This window comes from Sprattus sprattus, assembly GCF_963457725.1.
Source record: "Sprattus sprattus genome assembly, chromosome: 2".
NCBI classification, from domain to species: domain Eukaryota; kingdom Metazoa; phylum Chordata; class Actinopteri; order Clupeiformes; family Clupeidae; genus Sprattus; species Sprattus sprattus.
The window spans coordinates 55,703,732-55,725,092 of NC_137921.1; the positions used below are offsets into that span (position 1 = coordinate 55,703,732).

The 21,361-nt window shown below is 39.5% G+C and overlaps 1 protein-coding gene across 2 annotated transcripts; it reads left to right on the forward strand.

Moving 5' to 3' along the window:
• The first annotated feature begins 4,418 nt into the window (after window positions 1–4,418).
• ak4 (adenylate kinase 4) lies at window positions 4,419–10,278 on the forward strand. Of its 2 annotated transcripts, none has more exons than XM_080831950.1 (6): window positions 4,419–4,535; window positions 4,790–4,980; window positions 5,903–6,022; window positions 7,190–7,362; window positions 7,712–7,830; window positions 7,993–10,278. In XM_080831950.1, exons 2-6 carry the CDS (start codon window positions 4,839–4,841, stop codon window positions 8,120–8,122), a joined length of 684 nt encoding a protein of 227 aa, XP_080688076.1. In that variant the 5' UTR covers window positions 4,419–4,535; window positions 4,790–4,838; the 3' UTR covers window positions 8,123–10,278. The 2 variants fall into 2 exon arrangements, with proteins under 2 accessions (XP_080688076.1, XP_080688077.1); XM_080831951.1 differs by having other exon boundaries at window positions 4,521–4,639.
• Window positions 10,279–21,361: the final 11,083 nt, after the last annotated feature.

The following is a 21,361-nucleotide window of genomic DNA, read 5'->3' on the forward strand; positions in this document are numbered from 1 at the left end:
ATATATCTTTAACCCAAATACAAAAATATATATATATATATATATATATATATATATATATATATATATATATATATATATAAAGTAAAAGTAACTTATTTTAGCATATTAAGAAGGATGAGTCATTGCAGAGCATTAAAATCTGAGCTGACAAGGAGAACTACCTGTTTTCAAGATACTTATACTATAAGTCAGAGATCTAGCCATCAACTTACCCAAAATTGCGAGGCTCTCTGTCATTTTGGAAGATAATTGTAGAGAAGAATGAACATTTGAACATACAACTGAAAGATGGGGACCTGGCTTGAACAGTTTTCATAGGAAAAGCTGTTGCCTTGGCAGATGATTTGCCCCAAAAATGTTGTATGCCTATTCTTATTAAAGAATCCAGTTGTTGTGATGACACTGCTTTGTGCACTGCACATTGATTTCTACAATTCAGTTTTCTAGAACAGAGTGGAGATTTGCATTATTTTGGAAAACACCCATTGCCACCCATCATGTATTACAGGACTCGTTGACAGGACTTTGACAGAACTGGTAGAGACAATTCAGTTTTTCTTGTAAGTGCAACCATTTACCATTCCAAAATAGGATTGTGTCTGTGTTGGGCTTTTGATTTAAAAAAAAATCATTCAAATATACATTCAAACACATTTTTAAACATATTATCTAATTAATTTTCTTATAACACTACTGCCATCAACGATTTAAATGATTTAAATATATAACAAAATAAATAATAAGACTTAAAACATTTTCACTGTGAAACAACAAATACTTTCATCCATTTCAACAACTATATCTGCTGGTCCGAAGCAGAGCGTGCATGGGGTCTTTAAGAACAGGCAGTTTATTTAGCCCCAGAGGGAGGGACTTCCCATCCAAGCCACCAGATGAGTTAAAAGCACTGTTCTTGCCAGGAACCGTGGGATGCAGTTTCATACAATGTGGTGTGATGGAACAGTCTGCACCTCCGAGGAGAAATCAATATCTGAAAGATAAAGCTTTAAAAGTATTCAATCTAAATGGAAATCACCTCAAATCACTTTTTCTATTTGTATTAAATATAACAACTTTGTCTTTAAACAGATTTACACAACACCTTTATAACACATTTTTTTTGACAATGTTTGTCAATTTGTTCGAGGGCTAATTCTGGTCATGGTGGTCATTTGGTTATTAAGACGATGTCAGTCCTTTGATTTAAAATACTGTCTTCGTTGAGTATACAAAGAAGATTTTGACAAATAAAGACATAGTAGTTACATGTATTTAGCTCTAATAAATAACACAATTGTGATACTTTTGTTGTTAGTAAGAGTATTTTTGTTCTGTATCAGTATTTGACAATTATTTTCAATGACCTGATTTGAAACATTTATCAAACTGTTGTACCACTGATGCAAAAACATGGCCTAAAACTGAAATTTTGGAAAGAGTGGGAGAGCATCAAAAGACCATCGGTTAAACCTGAACAGCTCTACATGAGAATAAGCACTTAGGGAAATTCCCTATGCAAAGTTAAATTATGAAAAACATCCTAAAACAATGATGGCTATGGCTTCAATGGCCACTATACTGTATTCATGTATTCACTTTGAAAGGCTGGTATAGAGCTGATAAACAATTCTGCCAATACAACACTATTGAATTATTTAATTAATGTATCCTGTATCTTAATAATGTAGCACATAACTTTTTGTGTTTGCATTGTTTTAGCATCCTATGCTAAATGTCCGATGTAATGACTCATATGAAGTTCTTATTGTTTAAATAACTTCTGAAACAACATCAAGCAGGTTATGAGCTACTTAACTTTTTATTAAAACTGTTCAAAATACAAAAGACACAATCATGCAAAGTGTGACAAACCGTCCTTTTTTGCCCAGCTGTGAGAGAGGGGCCTCCATAGGTCATGTTGAATCAGTGGTGTCAAGATGGCTGCCATCCTTCAGTTATCACAGTACTGTACCTTTAAGATGGACAGCATCAGCACTCTGATAACTGAACCAGGGCAGCCTGTCACATCGAGCAGAGATGGACAGCTGAGAGGATCTCTAACTCTCCTTTGAGTAGAGACCAAGAGAAGCACTAGGAGGAGACAGCACCCCACAAAGTGATTCTGGACGTACAGCAAATACTGCAAACTAGTTGGAGAAAATTTGCCCAACTTGTTCTGTTGATGCACACATTTTAATAGATTTACGTAGCCTATCCAATTTCATTCCTTTTAATACTAGTTGAACACAGTAAATGTATCAAAAAAAGCCTGGTTGCTGAGTCCTTTAACCCTTCCATTTATTTTTGTCGGGAATGTTCGTAGTCCACTCTGAATATCCTGGGAAGTTTTATTTATTATGCAGCCTTATTAATTATCCATACGTACCATCACGCTTACGTCAGACTTGTTGTGGTTCATGTGACTCCGCCCTCGGAGCGAGATGTTTCTCTAGAAGTCCAGTCGCGAAGCTCAACCATCGGGACTCCGCCCAAAAGCTCCCCGCCCTCCGTGCAAATCGTTTCTTGTAAACAACTCGATTAGCTCTCTCTACTCGCTATCACAGGCAAGCGAGGAATGCCCGACACAATTATATACGAAATAACATGTGCGTGACGCACTAGTTTTACTTACACTTGACAAATGAAAAACTTGTCACAAAAGCGCTCCTTGCACATTGTTCCCAAAACCAAATTCAAGAAATACCCGTCTGTATCCAGGCAAAACGCATGCACACGCTGTTCAATTATAAGAAAACATGGGCTAATGTCACAACAGTTGCATTTACGTCAGAAAATGGGAGCTACACGAACGATACATGAGGCGATAAACACAATGTTTTAATTAGAAACTAAACATGTTTGATAGCACGCATTTGGTTGGTAACAGAAGGTTATAAATAATACAGAAGTTCACACAACTGCAGTCTACAAATACCTCAATTTGCTCCTCAGAATTGTGGACAATAGTGTCGAATAACTTCGAATCTCACACATATACATTCAACGACAGAGTGTTGAAGAATTCATTGCATTTCTTGTAAGTCGTTACTGAGGGGAATGCTAACGCCCAGCACCGCACACACCCCTTTCAAGTCCAAAACAAATACGCTACCACGTCTTACCATGACAAAAATAAATATTCGCTAAAAACATTACAGAATACTTAAACTATTATCAGTTATGTGCAAGTCATACTTACATGTAATTGTGTGTATATCCCAGGTGTTTACATGAATATTTTTTTATGACGCAGCAAGCCCATATCGAACAACGTGTGATTGTCGCCATTTTTTGTTGTTATTGAAATCTCTAAGCCATGTGACAAAATAAAATAACAAGCTTCCGGGTCCCAAGCGCTAGAATCATTAGACTTGTTCGGAATAAGACTTTAAATGCAGATAGTATTTTCATACTGCTTAATCGGGGTTTCTATACGGATCAGGACAGTGCAACGATGCGCACTGCATTTAACATGTTTAAAGCTCTGACGCCACCGTCTCGCAACAAGTAGCCTATCTGGCGTGTAGCAATTACACGTTGAAGTAATGCTAGTTGGTTTAAAGGCTAGAATTATACTAATGATATCTGAGACGCCTTCCAATCGCTACTGTCAACAGTGTAAACAGCGTACTTTAGGACAACAAACCTGTTGTCTCAAAATGTGACATGCGTTAATAGTTAACAGACTTTACGTTGCTTAGGTTATATCGGAAAATACAAAATAATCCTTCACCCATCTAAACTTGTTACATGGGAAAGCTGCCATACCATCCTAATGTATTGCATAGCCACTCATATGCCCTATAATAGAAAGCCACGCTATAATTGGCGGCTTATTGCAAACTCTCTGTTATAGATAAACTAAAGCAAAAACGAAGCCAGTACTATTAGGATGTGCACATGTAATGCATCAGTTGTGCATCAATCTGTTAAGTTAACTGTTATATAGGCTATTATATAAGCTAATGTATAGCCTACATCCAAAGTGCATTCTTGTACACAGCTGACAAGTGAAAGGCATAGTTTATAGGCAAAATATTGATCGAATAACTTTATGGGCACTCTATTTAAGAAAAGCACAAATTACTGTTACAGATGGAACTTCAAACATAGCTGTAAATACTGCTACTAAAACTATAAGTGGCAATTCATATTTCCACTAATTGCATTTCGTGTAGACAATGCGTGAAAAATAGCTTCGCATTTCTCAAGACAATTTTAATAGAAAACTACAACTACCATATTTCCTTATTCTCTACTGGTGGTGCGCTGGTACTTTTTCATGATGTGCTGGGAGGCGCATTGGAATAGGGCGTAGGAGCTTCTCCTCCATTCATTTGTTGAGAAAAGGCACGCACACACTTCAAAGAGAAAACTCAATCGACAGTTTGTGGGTGGAGTGCAAGTTTTTCTGATGTTAGGGCACAGAGAAAATAGCTACACGGGCACGATTTAGGCTGCATAAAACACCAACAATAGCGTTGGGCTGGTGCTTTCCCTTTAAAACGTATTTGAAGAGCAACTTTTTGCAAGTGAGTGGACTCGAGACCATTTCCCCTTCCAGACCATTACATGAGTTTCCATATTGGAATAATCTTTGCCAAAACGTTTCTGCAGTTTAATTCTGTTTGCGTGGGTGAGTTGTCCTGCAAAGCAACTCCCCTTTAAAGTTTTCCCTCAGTTTACTGAAGCAATTGAAATAGGAGGGACGAGGTGGCTATTATTTTTCAGATATATGCATGACTATTAAGTCGTTAGCAGCGTTTCATTTGTTTATTTTTTACAGGAGTCACTTCGACCGTTATCTGCAGTAAGGTGCAAAGCTGTTCTGAGAAATGTCTAGAATATTCCGTGCCGTTATCATGGGCCCTCCCGGCTCAGGAAAAGGCACCATCTCCGAGAGAATTGCGCGCACTTTTGGTCTACAACATCTGTCCAGCGGTGACTTTTTACGAGAGAACATTGCTGCTAGAACTGGTGAGTATGGGTTATAACCGGTGGAATTGGTTTGAACAGCTGTTTCGTCGATAGCTCTCGGTACCTCTTTTTGTGATATGCGCGTTAGTCTAAAAACGCAGTTTTGTGCTGAGAAAAAACTACCATTTGACCACAAAGCAGTAATGTGTTTGCTGGCCTGAAAGTTGATGTAAGGTAAAAAGGTAAGAGGAGTCGCTTCCACGCTGGCACAGTGCTTTTTTGCACGAAGCAGTATCGCATTTTCCTGCCATGCCACCTGGGTTTTCTTATTCATTGGATTTGGCCTCCGTTTTCGCTACTGCCCAGAAAATCTATTCACTTACTGTTTACAACATCTTAGAAGAGAACACCTGGAACACATGTTTGAAGAATAACCTTCAGATTTCCTAAAGGTTTAATATTCCATGAATAGGATACTGTAGACATTGCCAGGCACCTGACATTTAATGAATGAATGACTGTGTCTCTCCAAGTGATGTCTAGCAGCACCTTAAAAAAAACACTCAACATATTTCCAAACTTGACAGTGAATGTTTAATCTGTTTGATGTGGCTTTCACCTAAGACATTTCCAGATACCCTCTCACTTTTTGCAACCATTTTTCTGTTTAATGGCCAGCCCTCCCCTTGTCTCTTCTCTTGTCTACCCAGTCATGATAATTTACTCATGATCTTTGTTAACCAGATTACTGGTCATTTTCATTTGTCGAATCTTCCAATGGAAGAATTTATGAAATGCCTTTATCTCACAGTGACCCATGTGCCAAAGTCATTGGTCCGATTAAAGTCCAACACAAATGGCATTGATGATAATATTATGTATAGCCTATGCCAACATTATATTGTATTGTATATAATGTGTGCTTTCTTACTTTCCCTGTGTTGTCGATCTCGTCTGTCTTGTAAAATGTATGTTCTTGCAGAGGCTGGCCAGCTGGCTAAGACCTACATTAAGAAGGGCCTCCTTGTACCGGATCATGTGATGACACGGCTTCTGCTACCTAGATTGGAGGAGATAGCCAGACACAGCTGGTTGTTGGATGGTACGCCTTGCGTAAATATATCTTTCACAAAGACCTAACCAGGATTTCATGGTTTTTGCTGTATGCATTCTTACTCCGATTGAAACATGTAAGTCTAGTCAAGGAGTGGTGCTTGATGCTTCTCTGAGGGAAAACTGACTTTTGAATAGATAGCTCACAACATACATGAGCATCTGCATGTTTATTATGAACGTACAATTATTTATAAGGCACTATTCATAGGTCTTAGCACTGAAATATAATAATGCTAGCTATGCATCATCCACTTTAAAGAAAGTTGTTTGTGTGTTTAAACAGAGACTCAAAGCCAGCCCATAGCATGACTCAGACTCCCCCAGTGGTGAGTGCACAGAGAAAAGTACTAGTACTTACTTTTTTACTTTTAAAATCATGAGTCTCCACAATTTAGATGACCTTCATCATACTCTACGCTGTTTACCCCAAAAGCAGCTGTTTTAGATTAGAGTATAGTATTTGAAACCTATGAAGTTTGACATTTTGCAAAAGTCAGTGGCTTTTGTTTGAAAGGAACTCAAGAGAAACATTTACCACAAGTTGATGATTACTCTGAGACTGACCTGCGACTGGCATACAAAACATGTTGAGACAGTGCCGGATAAGTCCTGTTTTGTCATGTAAGCAAAACTACTGCGTTGCTCCTGAAAAGCAGCCTGAACTAGTCAGACTGCAGGTCCCTTTGTCTCAGTTTTGGATACTTCTACAAGTGAATGGGGTTATGCCATAAAAGATGTAAAATCAAATGTGGTGTGTCTACATTTGCAGCTGTGTTTCAAACACAGACTTTCCATTTTTTTCTTCTGATGTTTACCAGCTTTCTCATTATTGAAAACAGCATTTTGCTTTTGTGCTATCAGCTCCAGATTGTAAAATATGATGGCCTCTTGCAGTCATTCATCTGTCAATCTGCCAAGGTGGTCTACATATATATTAACATAGGAAATACAGTAAAGGCATTTTACAGAGGCTAGTTCTTAATTTCTGCTTCTGCTTTCATAGTTGTCATTTGTAACTTAAATTGTATTTGAATTTGAATTAGCTCTGACTTTTCTCAGGCCAATGCATATGTGATCCAATTTGACATAAAAATCTCAACTGAGGTGGGTACTTTCTGTATGAACATGAGTCATATAGATTCTGTTATGTCAGGCTTTCCCAGGACTCTGGCTCAGGCTCAGGTCTTGAATGGTGCCTGTGACCTGGACGTGGTCATCAGTCTGAACGTCCCATTTGAGACTCTGAAGGACAGACTGAGACATCGCTGGATACACCCGCCCAGTGGCCGAGTTTACAACCTGATATTCAACCCTCCGCGTGTAAAGGTGAGAGGGCCTTTGTGTTGTTCTAAGCAAAGTGCAGCAGGGCCAGACAAGACCTTGGTGCAGCAAACCAGACCAGAAGTTAATGTTTGGGCACAGTTTCAAATGCAATTATCTCCACCACTCCACCATTACCATGTACTCAACACTTTGAAGCCACATGTCCTCATGATTGTCTCCATACGTATATTTGGCACGGTGAGACCTGAGTCTGATCTGTCACTTTTTTATGCACTTACCCATCATGGCAGCCATTTTGATGAGATGGCGTGGTGCCACTGAATGATGTTTCTCTCTCTCTCTCTTTCTATCAAAAAATCACAAGCTTTTGAAACTTCTCTTGTCTGCTCAGGGTGTGGATGACATCACTGGCGAGCCTTTAATTCAACATGAAGATGACAAACCAGCGGCTTTGGTGGCCCGACTACGGCATTACAAAGATGTGGCCAAGCCAGTTATAGATCTGTACAAGTGTGTGAAAGTTCTCTTCTCTGCTTATTTTGACTTCTAATTGGCTTCTAATTAACTCTACATCTGTTTGTTTTTTTCATTTGCTCCAGGTTAAGACTATTCATATTTTCACATTGCAATTGCTCTCCTAATTAAGATGATGATAATCCTTATGTATCCTAGGTCCAAAGGCATCCTGCACACGTTCTCAGACACAGACACGGACCAAATCTGGCCTCACATCAGCTCCATGCTCAGGGTCAAGATTCCAGCACCACCCACACCCAGTGCTCAGTCCACGCCAGCACACTAAGGAAGAAACACGCCAGAGTGGGGTGACAGAGAGGGGTGATAGAGAGGGAAGAGTTTCCGTATGAAGTACCTTGAATGAACACCAGTGTCAGGATTCCATGACTCCAGACTAATCCTTGATATTGTCATTTGGTGTTCTCATACGATGGCTGTTTGGATTGGCTAGTTGTTTCCTCATCACTCACTCCCCCCGCCCCCCTCCCCTCTCTCTCTCTCGCTCGCCTCACACACACACGCACATAAACATACACTCCCCAGCTGTAAATCAGCCCTCTTGGATGTTAATTCCAGGTGTTTCTATGAAATGTAAATAGGTGGCACAACTGTCTATTCTGGTTTATGTTAGTGAAGGCAAATGATTCAAATGATTCACAAGTAGCGAACCCCAAAGATGAGACACACATGAGAAATGAGATGTGCTTAAACACACAAGTTACATATTAAGTACGACGGTGTTGAAAGGCTACTCAGAGTGGCGCTGGATTTCAAAACCCGAGAGTCATTTTTTTGTCTTAAGATGTTCGGACAAAAAAATTTATCGGTCATGACCGAATCAGCGGATATGGGGGTTCCACGTAGTAAGAGCCTTTTTCATGATTTCCTTTTTTTATGATCTTTTGGCATTTAGTTCCAACAGTGATGTTGGTGCTTTTTCAATGAAATGGAGCAGATGTTTTATAATTAAATACATTATAAAATAATCCCATAGGGGCTTAGTGTGGTGGTGCAGTTGTAAGTAGTATAGGCCTATAACTTAGCCTACACACACAACACAATCCCAGTGTATACTGTATTGCTGTAGGTGTAGTCCCACCATAGACTACATTACCCACAATCCCAGTGTATATTGCCATTTATGCCATGTATCTGCCTTTTCAGATCATAATGATTTTCAGAATATCAGTAGGCTATCATTCCACTAGCTATGAATGAACTTGGACGGTATTTTTCTACCAATAACATAAGCCTACTACACAGATTAACGTCACACTACTAATATTTCTACTGCTTTTGTGCTTACAATGTGCCTACATGTTCCCAAAAACTGCTCCATCTCCTGATGAATGTGCTCAGAGTCATATATTAGCTTCTCACTTTGCCAAAGGGTCCAACCATGGACAGAGAAGATATCATAGGGACAATTCATAGGACTATCTAAAGTGAAGAAGATAGCATAGGGACACTCTAAACGGCTGGTCTGGCAAAAGGGCATGCCATTCCAAAGTATCTCCCCATTGCTGGCCATGGGTTGAGTGCACATCTGCTGATGTTGCAATGGAAATGTTCCTGTGATAGCGCTTTTGTGGAACACAGTTACCGGTTTCAGTTTCTAATGAGTTCAACATTTTGGCAAAACATTGACACTGCAGCTCTGAAAGTAGTAGCCTAAACGTCCATGCTGTATAATTGAATTTGTTTCAGGGCTCAAACATGTCCATGATTGAACCCATTTTAGGCAGGCAGAACAGGTTGAAAGTGATTTTGCTCTAAGCAGTTGTGTTCTGATTCAAAGACCTTGGGCTATCTGATTAAAACAGACTCTTTATTCTTTATCCATCCACTGCATGACATAAGGTCTCCAAAGCAAGTGTATGATGAGGATTGACCATGTATTTAGTGTGTCCTGACCCCTGTTCACTATATGATGTTTTAATAATCATTCTCTGCCAAGGAAATGTGTAACAGAGCATTCTTGTAAGGTTACAAATGAGCTTTCGAGTTCTCTTGGCTGGTCATTCAGAGGACATCGCTTCCATTTCTGAGGGCTGTTCCATGTTGTGTAGTTTATGTGTTCTTTTGTATGGAGTTGGAAAATCCGTTTGGGAAATAACATTCATATGTGTGGCATTTTTCCATACTGTAATGAATACAGGGAACATAAAAAGAGAAAAACGTTAGCACACTTTAAGAGAAGTACTGTTTTGAACTAACATAAGAGAAGAACTTGAACACACTTAAAGAGTGTGTACTGTAAAGTAAAGTACTGTTTTGTGACAGATGTTGTATACACCCACAGTGGTCTGTATTAGTCTTGACCTTTTGCTGTGTGTTTGTCTGTTTTGTTGGTTCTTATTATAATACTGAATGAGAAAGTTAAGTCTTGCTTATCAGCCAGAGTTTCTCAATGTCTCACCCTCTGGTGTGCAAAACCACAGACCCTCCATTCTATTCTGATGAGAGTTATGCTGTAAAGCTGCCTTGTCCCAAAGAAAAAATAAACACTTTTTCTTAGGAAACCTCAGTTCACTGTTTTGTGTTTACCAAGCCAAATGCCATGTGTCAAAAGGTTAGGAAACAAAAATCACAAAGAAATCTTACCAGTAGGGATCATTTGCTATACACATAAACAAAGGAACACTTGTACATGGAAATGCAATATAAACCAAAACAAACTTGAGGGTGGATGCAAGATGTCTGCTGTCAGTCACCAAAGAAGCAAAATACACGCTCTCCCCTTCAGTGTTCTGCCCAGGGTCCTTCCCCTTGCACATGAACTCAGGAACACTGGATGTTACCATACCTGTAATTTACCCCAAGGTACAGAGCCTGGACCACATGTCTTTGTAAATATGGCCATTTGGTCTTTGTCCATTACACAAAATTCGAAACTCATGTTCCTCTAGCTCCGACCGACAAAGTGGCCTCCGACCAAGCCATACACTATTCCAGCCAGTGAAAATGTTTATTTGGGAGCCCAACAGGGAGCCGTGTAATTTGATTGGCTGCTGAGCTCAAATATCAACAACACTTGGCCAGAATAGAGGACTGCTCCTTTAACATCACTGACTTCTTAGTCTGATTTTCTATACTTGAGGTGGTCTTGGTGTTTTTTAGTTTTTTTATTGCAACTAATTCTGCTTAGCAATGTGTATAGATACATTTGTATGGTTGCATTGATACATCATGTAAGACCGCCACGGAAATGGTAGGCAAGTCAGATCTTTCAGGAGAAAATTGGAATGCTGGAGTTCCTCTGTCTGAGGAAATGAAATGGGATGCTGATGAGGTGGGACATTCTACAGAACAGAGTACAAGGAATATTGACCCACAAAGGTTACCACTCTTTTTTACGACATCTTGCCATCCCCTGTGGCTAGCCTAATCAGTAGGCCAATGATCTGAAGCCTGCTTGTAACCTGTATAAAACCTATTTGGTGAAGAAACAGGAAGCCAGAATACTCTCTTTGATGGACTGGCCTAAAGTCACCAGGGGCCGTATTCACAAAGAATCTTAGGGCTAAAAGTAGCTCATAAGTGGCGAATTTAGGAGAAACTCCTAAAAATAATGGGCGTGTCAGTCTTAAATTTAGGACTCCTATTTTTTTTTACTAAGAGCAATTCACAAAGTATTTTATCCCTAAAAGTAGCACCTAAGTCTAAGACAGCTTAAAACTCCTCATGAGGACTCCTAAGTCACTAAGACTTATTCACAAAAAATCGTAAGATGGCTGCAGCCGACTTGGAATTGATAAAAGACATTGCTTAAACCGTGAAGGTATTAATATTGTCGTAGAATTAGCGCGGGATGCAATGACGCCTTTAAACAACGATGTGTCCCGAAGTGAAATGTTTGGAAACATAAAGATAGCCTATTTGGCTTCGCGGAAAACGCAAATGACGACACTGGGAATCATCAGTCAGCCGTTTAATTCATCAAACTATCAACACACTGTAGACCCCACATCATCCAACAGTTTATCCAGTTGCCTTTGGACAATCGGCAATTACACAAGATCAAAATAAATTCCATGGCGATCGCAGGAATGTCCAGTGACGGGACACACATTACAATAATTGCCCCATCAAAAGATGAGGACGTTTTCGTCCACCGTGGCCTGGATGTACCGATGACTCGTGCATTTCAACGGAGAGCGGTCTGCAGCAGGTTTTTGAGAACTTACCAGCTGGATGCCGCTGGGGTGACAGTGGCTATTGGTCCTGGGACCAGTAGGCTTTCGCTTAGGCTTGAAGGGCCGTATGTGCTGATATTTGAAGTGGTCAAGGGCTGGAAATATAATAGCCTAACAGTTTGCTGGGTGCTTTAATTATTACTGCCTTGATTACATGCAATTGCCATATTTTATATTGATCGCTTTCTTTTTCTCTTAACGTGCAAAGTGTCATTCCCGTTGGATGCACAAACTAACAAGCTAACTGCACTGTCCATAACTATTTAATATGACTTAATTTGAAGCCTAGCTTATTCTCTTATTTTCAGGTTGATGTAGTGGGATTGTTAAAGGGACGTCACAAATGAGTTTTTAATGAGAGAGCCTGTCAACAACCAATCACCGTCCTCACCCCTTCTAAACTCGTGCATGAGAATCGACGTCATCCATAGCAACGGTGCTTTTATCTTAAGCTTAGGAGTTTGTATTATCCTTAGTATGAGTAGGTCTCAGAGGCGTTGTGAATCACTTTTAAGAAATTACTCCTACGTAAAATGTTTTAGCGCGAGTTAGGAGCACTCTAAGTGGTAAGATAAAAAGCTTTATGAATACGGCCCCAGATGTGAACCCCACTGAGGTCTTCTACAGCTGGCCCTCCAGAAGGCACCAGCATATACAGGGTTTCCACTGAATATATTCAAAGAACTGCTAGAATTCCATATATCTTCAAAGTTGCCATTGCAGAAAATGTAAGATTTATTGTGAAAATAGAGCTGGGTGCCAAGAACGATTCTGTTAAGCCCTGTTTTCAAATAAACCCTGTTTTCAAATAAATCCTTTGTTCTGTGAAATAACATGGACGTGTCTTGGTCATTCCAAGGGCAAGGGAAATTAAGAAGTAGCCTACTCTGACCTCCCAACATCATAGACACTATGTACAGTACAGTACCAGTCAAATGTTTGGACACACCTTCTCGTTCAATGGTTTTTATTTATTTAAAACAAATTCTACATTGCAGATTAATATTGAAGACATCACAACTATGAAGAAACACATATGGAATTATGTGGTAAACTAAAAAAAGTGTTAAACAAACCAGAATATGTTTTATATTTTAGATACTTCAAAGTAGCCACCTTTAGCTTTGATGACAAACTTTTAAACTTCGTATTTAATGTTTTGAGATCTAGCCATCTCCCTCTTTCTTTTTGTTCTTTATGAGACAAAAAGAAAGAGGGAGATGGCTAGATCTCAAAACATTAAATAAGAAGTTTAAAAGTTTGTCCACAGACATAGCTTCCTCTACCTTTGCAAAGGTCACATTGGCATTTACAAGTATCTGTAACTCACCTCTATGGCCCCATCTGCTCAAAGGCTACACGATCTTCCATTGCCTTGCTGAATGAGTCATTTTATATTGTAGATTTGGCAAGAGTATGACATTTTGAAAATAGGCTCCATCTTGTTCTTCCTACTTAAAACTAAAAATAAAAGGAGCCATACACAAAATGTAAGATTAATGTCTGATAGAGAAGTTTTAATGAAGACATTGTTATTGTATTTTAATATGCTTGCTTTTCCTGTGTGCTGACAGGCTGAGTCCTTGACTGTCTTGCTGAGGCAAACCACCTGTTTTTTGATAATCATGCACACTGCTCATCTCTCAAGGACATATTCTGAGATCACATCAGCAACTTCTATAGCGATGGGACGGGAGAATACCGCCCTTTGTGTGATGAAACCTGTTTTTTCTACTCACATAATGCTGGCTTCGCCCAGCTCATCTTTGGAGTTTGTTCATGATACTTGGTTGTGACACATCTCCCTCTTTTGCAAAAGATATAAAAGTACTATTTTAAATTCTGATTGCTGGTCTCTAATTTGTCAAATGTCAAATGTCAAAATGTTTTTGCAAAATAATACATAAAGACTGCATCCTTAAACATTTTATGAACACATGGAATATGGTTTCCCTCATGGACTAGAAAGGGTATTCTTGTCTTATTCGTGTCTGATTTAAAACAAAAAAACAAAAGCAATGTTAGCAATTGGACCATGACCAAATATCCGCTGGAAACCCATACACTTTTGGTTAAAGTGAGTGAGAAACTAAATCATTATCATTATGTACTCGGGGAATCCTCAGCAACGTCACATAGGGGAGACCAGGGACAGTTGTAACACTTTTTGCATTTTTTAGCAATAAATCAAAAACAATTTACACTGGAATAACCAATTTGTTATATTATAAACTTCAATCTGTCATCTACTGAAACATGGTATTTAAGTGGTTTTATGAAATATGTAAAGGTTGCAAAATTGATTTGAATACAGTCTCACCCACTGTTACAACCGTCCCAGTGTATAGGGACGGTTGTAACACATGTCAGGGACGGTTGTAACATGTCCAAAATATATATAATTAAAAATTATATAAATTGTTATATTTATTGTAGGCCTATAGTTATATGTATTGTAGGTATAGATATTGTTATTTATATTGTAAACAGTTTAGTTAGTTCAATTCGTTCTAGACTACCTCCTTTGGGCTCAACCCATAATATAAATCAGCTGCCTGCTTGAAATAATCTGATATGAGGGAGAGAAAACCCTTTTTGAAATCGATACAGGGTCACATGGCAAATGTCATATGATTTGGCCACTGCCCTTACTGACTTTCCCTGTGTAATGTCATCGGAAGCCCTCTCCAGCAAAGGAAATGGGACTCCCCTGTTCGTCTTCCTCTTTCTGATGTTTGGCATGCTTTAATGTAAACTCAGGACTCAGATTCAAAAGCTGTGATGCACATGAAACATTTAAGACTTGACTACCACGCAACAATGATCGACAAGGAACATATGGCAGGAACAAGGGCGTACAAAAGACTAAACAGGAAGTTAACAATGGGAAACAGGATATGTATTATTGTATGTATGTATTAATTAATATTATTATTATTATTATTATTTGCAATGCACAGTGTACATTTTACTTTTAACTTGCACATTAATACCAACATCTGCATCTCTATACCTAACCCTAGCTAGTTTTTAAAATATAAATGAAACTTGGTTCGTCATACTGGGACGGTTGTAACAGGGCGTTACAACTGTCCCAGTATGACGAACCATGTTTTGATCTCATGTCAACTGGCTTGACTGCTAGTTTGACACTTGATAGTCATGTCTATTTTTAGCTTACAAAACAGGGATTCTAATAATACTTGTTTGAATTCATAGACATTTTATCTTTGGACGGCATCCAAAAAAGAACATCGGGAAGAAAAGTGTTTTTTTGACCTCAAAAACAGACTTTGCTTTATAGCGCCCCCTGTAGGTTTCAAATGCGACTCCCGTTTTCGCAAGTAAGGAGGGAAACTAAATGTGCACAAGCACAGTGAGTTTCGTCATCATAGCTGGTTTCTGATGGGAGGAATTCACAGTGTTACAACCGTCCCCTGTTACAACTGTCCCCGGTCTCCCCTACCTCTGCTGTAGTAATACACGGAATAGTTTTCATTTTCAGGATCTAGGAATCTTCCACCAACACTGAGCGCCCAATTTAGAACAGGTGACACGGATGCATGAGAGTATCCTCCCAAAACGTGAACATTTATGAATGAAAGGCAGTCTGTGTATGGAGGCACATATAATGAGTCCCAATTAAGTGCTTCATGGGATCCGTTTTATGATTATTGTTGTGATTTCATTCACATGAAGTATATGTTAACTTAGCCGTAGCTTACATCAAGCCAGTCCAGTCCTCCTCCGTAGAAGTACGATTCTCAACTAATGTGGACAGGCTTGTAACACCCACCAACGTAATAACTTCCCACCAACGTAATAACCCTGCCAACGTAATAAAAAAGTGTGCATTTTAGACGTAATAGCCCGGCCAACGTAATCATTTCCTGCCAACGTAATAATTCTTGCCTCCTGCCAACGTAATACACAGCTTCCTGCCAACGTAATAAGTATTACATTGGCAGGAAATGATTACGTTGGTGGGAAGTGTAACACCCACCAACGTAATAACTTCCCACCAACGTAATAACCCTGCCAACGTAATAAAAAAGTGTGCATTTTAGACGTAATAGCCCGGCCAACGTAATAATTTCCTGCCAACGTAATAATTCTTGCCTCCTGCCAACGTAATACACAGCTTCCTGCCAACGTAATAAGTATTACATTGGCAGGAAATTATTACGTTGGTGGGAAGTGTAACACCCACCAATGTAATAACTTCCCACCAACGTAATAACCCTGCCAACATAATAAAAACGTGTGCATTTCAGATGTAATAGCTTGACCAAGCTTGAGAAGCCTTACATTTTGTTACATTTTGTCCCACCAATGTAATACATTTGATCATTTGCTTAATAGATTCCACTGGGCAGTAAGCTCTTATTTGTATTGAAGACTTTGTTCCCAATGACATTCTCATCTCTTGTCTGACACATTTAATTATACAGTTTTGAACAATAATACAAAGAAATAGTGATGGCAACAAAGTTAACTTAGATGGCAACAAAGTCTACATGCAAATGCAACCCTAATTCAGGGCCCTGTTTCTCGACAGGTTAGTTGCTAACTAAGTTAGCAACTTACTTGGCTGCGATGCAATGTCCCATTGGCAACTTACTAAGTTGCTACTTAGTTAGCAACTAACCTGTCGAGAAACAGGGCCCAGTTAATGAATAAAAGTATTTTGATTCGTTTGTGCGTCGTTTGTGCACGATTGTGCAGGCAAAATGAGCGTTTGTGCACAAACCGTCTTTAAGATATTTAACTTTTAGGACTTAACATAAATAAAATGACAAAACCAAACAAAGTGACATACAAATGGTTTGTGCACAAACGTTAATTTTACCCACACACACATGCACAAACAATTCCAAGCATTTTTGAGTCATTTGGATGTTGACGGGGTGCTGCGTCACCTACTTCCAAAAAATTAAAAGTTAAATTATATAAAAACGGTTTGTGCACAAACGTTAATTTTGCCTGCACAATCGTGCACAAACGAAGCACAAACGATTCCAACCTTATTCGAGTCATTTGGATGTTGAGGGGGTGCTGAGTAGCCTATGGTCAATTAAGGTCACAAAGTTAAATAGGCTATCTTAAAGACGGTTAGTGCACAAACGCTCATTTTGCCTGCACAATCGAAGGCCTACCAGAAAACAGTGGAAAAGAGGCATATATCTGTATGGTTAAATGTGTCAGATAAGAGATGAGAATCCTGACATGTCTTTGCCCCTTCAATACAAATAAAAACGTACTACCCAGTGGAATCTATTAAGCAAATGATCAAATGTATTACATTGGTGGGACAAAATGTAACAAAATATAAGACTTCTCAAGCTTGGCCGGACCATAACATCTGAAATGCACACTTTTTTTTATAACGTTGGCAGGATTTTTACGTTGGTGGGAAGTTATTACGTTGGTGGGTGTTACACTTCCCACCAAGGTAATAATTTCCTGCCAACGTAATAAGTATTACGCTGGCAGGAAGCTGTGTATTACGTTGGCAGGAGGCAAGAATTATTACGTTGGCAGGAAATTATTACGTTGGCCGGGCTATTACGTCTGAAATGCACACTTTTTTATTACGTTGGCAGGGTTATTACGTTGGTGGGAAGTTATTACGTTGGTGGGTGTTACACAGGCTTCATCCAGGTTGTTAAATCGACACAGATGAAGCAGGGATCTGCACGCTTCCCAAGCCTTGGATGTGAAGAAATATCTAAAGGTGATGATTCGACACTTCGTAATAAATCCCCTAGCTGCTTACGTTTTCATCTTTGCACCAACCTTAACGTGCGCAAGTGAGCGAGATTCGATGGAGCAGGCGCCGGTGTGACCTATGACTGGCAGCGAATGACAAATCAAAGGTCAGCATTTCTGTGATCAGCTGGGTTCCCTACTGTATCACAGCGCTCTTGAGAGAATGAAAGACTGCATTCTCCAAGGTAAGAAGAGTGAGCGGTTTCTTATAGTAGAATTCCTTCAAATGTATTGAGGTGCACATCGAGCTGTAGCCTATTTGCGCGCCATGAAAAACAATGCTGGTGTTTTTGGTCGAGGTTTAAAATATTACATAATAAGCCGCCTTCACCGACATGTATGCACGGACGTTTGTTAGATGCTCTGTTCTATGTAAATCATAACATGACGTTTCAAGCTGGCGATACAGCGCTGCTCCGGGGTTGACGCTATGGCTGTTTTTTATAATTATGGGGAATTCCCACTGAATTACAAGTAACATTTGAACATAGCCTGGCTGCAAAGGTTTCGTGTCTATTTCTAGTGTTAGGCCCATATGTTGTCAAGGGTATTCATAGCCTAGCCAATGTGTTTTACCACTATTGCGATATTAAATCCAGACTCATGATATGTCATAACATAGGCTGCGTTCTTCTCTGGTATCAGGTTAATGATAATAGTTAATTTATCATTCAAATGTTTATAAGATTGTGGTCTGTAGCTGTTCGGGCACTGCAGTGTCAACAGTCGTGTAGCGAGCAAACGTATACCATATGTCTACGAAATCACCGTTTATCGAAATCACGTTTATCTTAAAGTAAATAAGAGCAATTTGGTATTCTTGTTATTTTTTATTTCATACCTCAATACTATATGGTTCACCTGTGATGGAAAATATAGACCACATATTTAAACCTTTAAGAAACGGAAGTAAGCTATATAGCCTAATACCACGGATGAATCACGTCATCTTATCCTCGTCTCTATTGGGAGATGGGTTGAGATGGGTAGGCAACATGAAGCTAGCCAATGATCGCGGTCGGATAGGTGGGTCTTGGGTTGCCAGGATGTCAGAGCATCCTCGCGTATATGCACCTGATGGTCGACTTCGCTGTTTTCCTTTGCAGTTATTACAATTGCAGCGATTGATTAGAGGAATCATTTGTGCAATGCGCAGGTGTGTTACAGAGCTGGATTATTTGCCGTAAAAGAGCTAATTGTAGTGTCCTTCCACTGGTAGCAGCCAACAGGCAGGATACCTAGAATGGAATAACCCTCCTTCTGCTTAAGTGATGGGAGAATGTGATAGCCTACTGGTACATATGTGTATATCTCGTATTCAAATCGGGAAGAGGTTATTTGTCATTTTAAAGCATGCTCTGCTGTGTGTTACGTTTTGCACGTCCCTGTTGTACAGTTTACAGACACGCCCAGCATCAAATTTATTCTATTTTCATTCTTGCCCTTTTGTTGTTGTTATTCTTAACGGTATCCTCTCATAATAACCATACTAAATAGTTTGAGGATCGTGAGTCATGAGGGAATTGTCAGATGAACTGAATGAATGCATCACCACCACAACTAGGCTTTGTAAAGTCAAACCAGTCAATTACTACAGCCTATCCCCCCCTCCTCCTTCCAAATTCCCCATGTCAATAAAGCAGTAAAGAAGCCCATGTAATCATTAAGCCATCCAGTCTTAACCTCTGGTTTTTAGCTAATATGAAAACACCAAATTCAAGTATGTGTACTTCTTTGCTCAATCATACAGGGGAGAGTTGATGTCATGAACTGGTTCCATGCTTCATGCAATGTGTTCATAAACTACACTTCTTTATCATTTAAAAGCGCATAATTTCAGGTATGGTCAGTTCAGCTGGAAGAAAGCAGTGACTTAGCCAGTCCCTTTTTTAAGATAACATTGGTATGTGTATTTAGTGTAATTTAGTTTAAGTGAAACATAAAAAATATGAATAAGAAATAAATTGCTGGCTAGTGATGTCCTCTTGTCAGCTTGGTTGATCATACTGTCAGTATGAGTGGAGAAAGATGTTTATGGGCTTGAAGAGTTGTAACAAATCACAAGATCCATGTTAAACAACAACTTCTTGTTAAACCAGTGCCTCATTAACTTCAGGATGACTCTAGTTGAACTCAGTGGTTTAGCAATAACTGAGATGCGAATAAAGAGGAAATGTTGCCTGTTGGAAATCCTCAACATTTGCTTTCTGTGGACTTTTTTGAATAAGAGCTTCTTTGTGGAATAATAGCTGCCTTGCAAATAGCGAAGGAAGCGTTTATTTTCATTTTTAATGGAGTCATGTAGTACATGATACTGGCATTCTGCCACCCATATTTCACAGGTCTCTTCATGAAAATGTTCCGCTTTTAATATCTAATTTCTGTGCGTCTTCAGGGATCAGATAAAAACAGTTTTTCTGGCCTAGAGTTTTGAGTTTAGAGTTTGGGAAGTGTAAGCTAGAGAGTACTTCAAAGAACATACAGAAGGCAATCTAATTATTCACCTGTTGACAAGAAGGGAAAAACTGGACGAAGTATACTCATAGTCTTTTTAAAGTTTCATTTGATGGTCTCATACAGAGATGTCAACACACGGCTGTTCAACCTGAAAGAAAACTAGAGTTTGCTTTTACAGTGAAGTTACTGTATAAGGCCATTCATTAGAACACGTAAGCATAACTCAACCTAAGGAAAGATGTTGTGGCCCAATTTGGTGTTGTGATGTGAGTGTTCTCACTATAGTCCTCTGTCTCTGCTGAGAACAGCACCATGATTGGAGTGAGCCTGGCTTGAGTAGTGCCATTCCACTCTCTCTCTCTGGGGGCATTTCCCCTACGCTGCGTTCTTCATTTGTCCCTCTGCCCTCTTCCCTTCTCCAGCCTCCTCCTCCTCCTCCTCCCTGAGAGAGTTGCCCTGGCTGTCTCTCTCCACTCAGAAAGCATCCGGACTCAGTTGTTGCCTGGCAATCAGGCCAAGGAAGGAAGCATGTGGTCTAATAGCGAGTAGCTTGCATGACTTAGGAGGTAAATCTGCCTCCATGGGGGGGAGTCTGGATGTGAAGTGCCTCCACTGTCAAAGCACCATGTGCTGCATCACAGTGATGGTTCAGGGGCCTCCAGGCTGTTTCGGCTCTGTAATCCTACCCCCGGAAAAGACACAAACAGAGCTCTGATTGTCATGCCTGCTCTCGACACTGAGGATGGTATTTGCCTCCCAATAGACAAAGAAACAACTGAGCTTACTGTACATGTACAAGTGTGATTATTATAACTGTTAACATGTCAAAATCAAATAATTTACAAGTCTGATCATATAAATCACAGTTCTTGTTTTTTCTGAAAGGTTTACTAAATTGCAAATCGTTCATCATAGTTACAGTTATACACTAGGCCTATAATTTATCAAACTACAGTTTTGAAGAACGTATGATGATGTCTGTAAAATTATTTACAACCACCCTTAAAATATTGGTGATTTACATCATCTACAAGAAGAACAATGGAGCAGGCAATCCTCGGTCTCCTACTGCCGACATGGTATTGTCGGGATTGGTCTTGAGC

Bases quoted from the DNA above. Each gene is read 5' to 3' on its own strand.
- ak4 (XM_080831950.1), top strand. From the start codon at position 4,839: ATGTCTAGAATATTCCGTGCCGTTATCATGGGCCCTCCCGGCTCAGGA. The intron at 6,023-7,189 runs GTACGCCTTGCG...CTGTTATGTCAG, and splicing joins ACACAGCTGGTTGTTGGATG to GCTTTCCCAGGACTCTGGCT. The intron at 7,831-7,992 runs GTGTGTGAAAGT...TATGTATCCTAG, and splicing joins CCAGTTATAGATCTGTACAA to GTCCAAAGGCATCCTGCACA.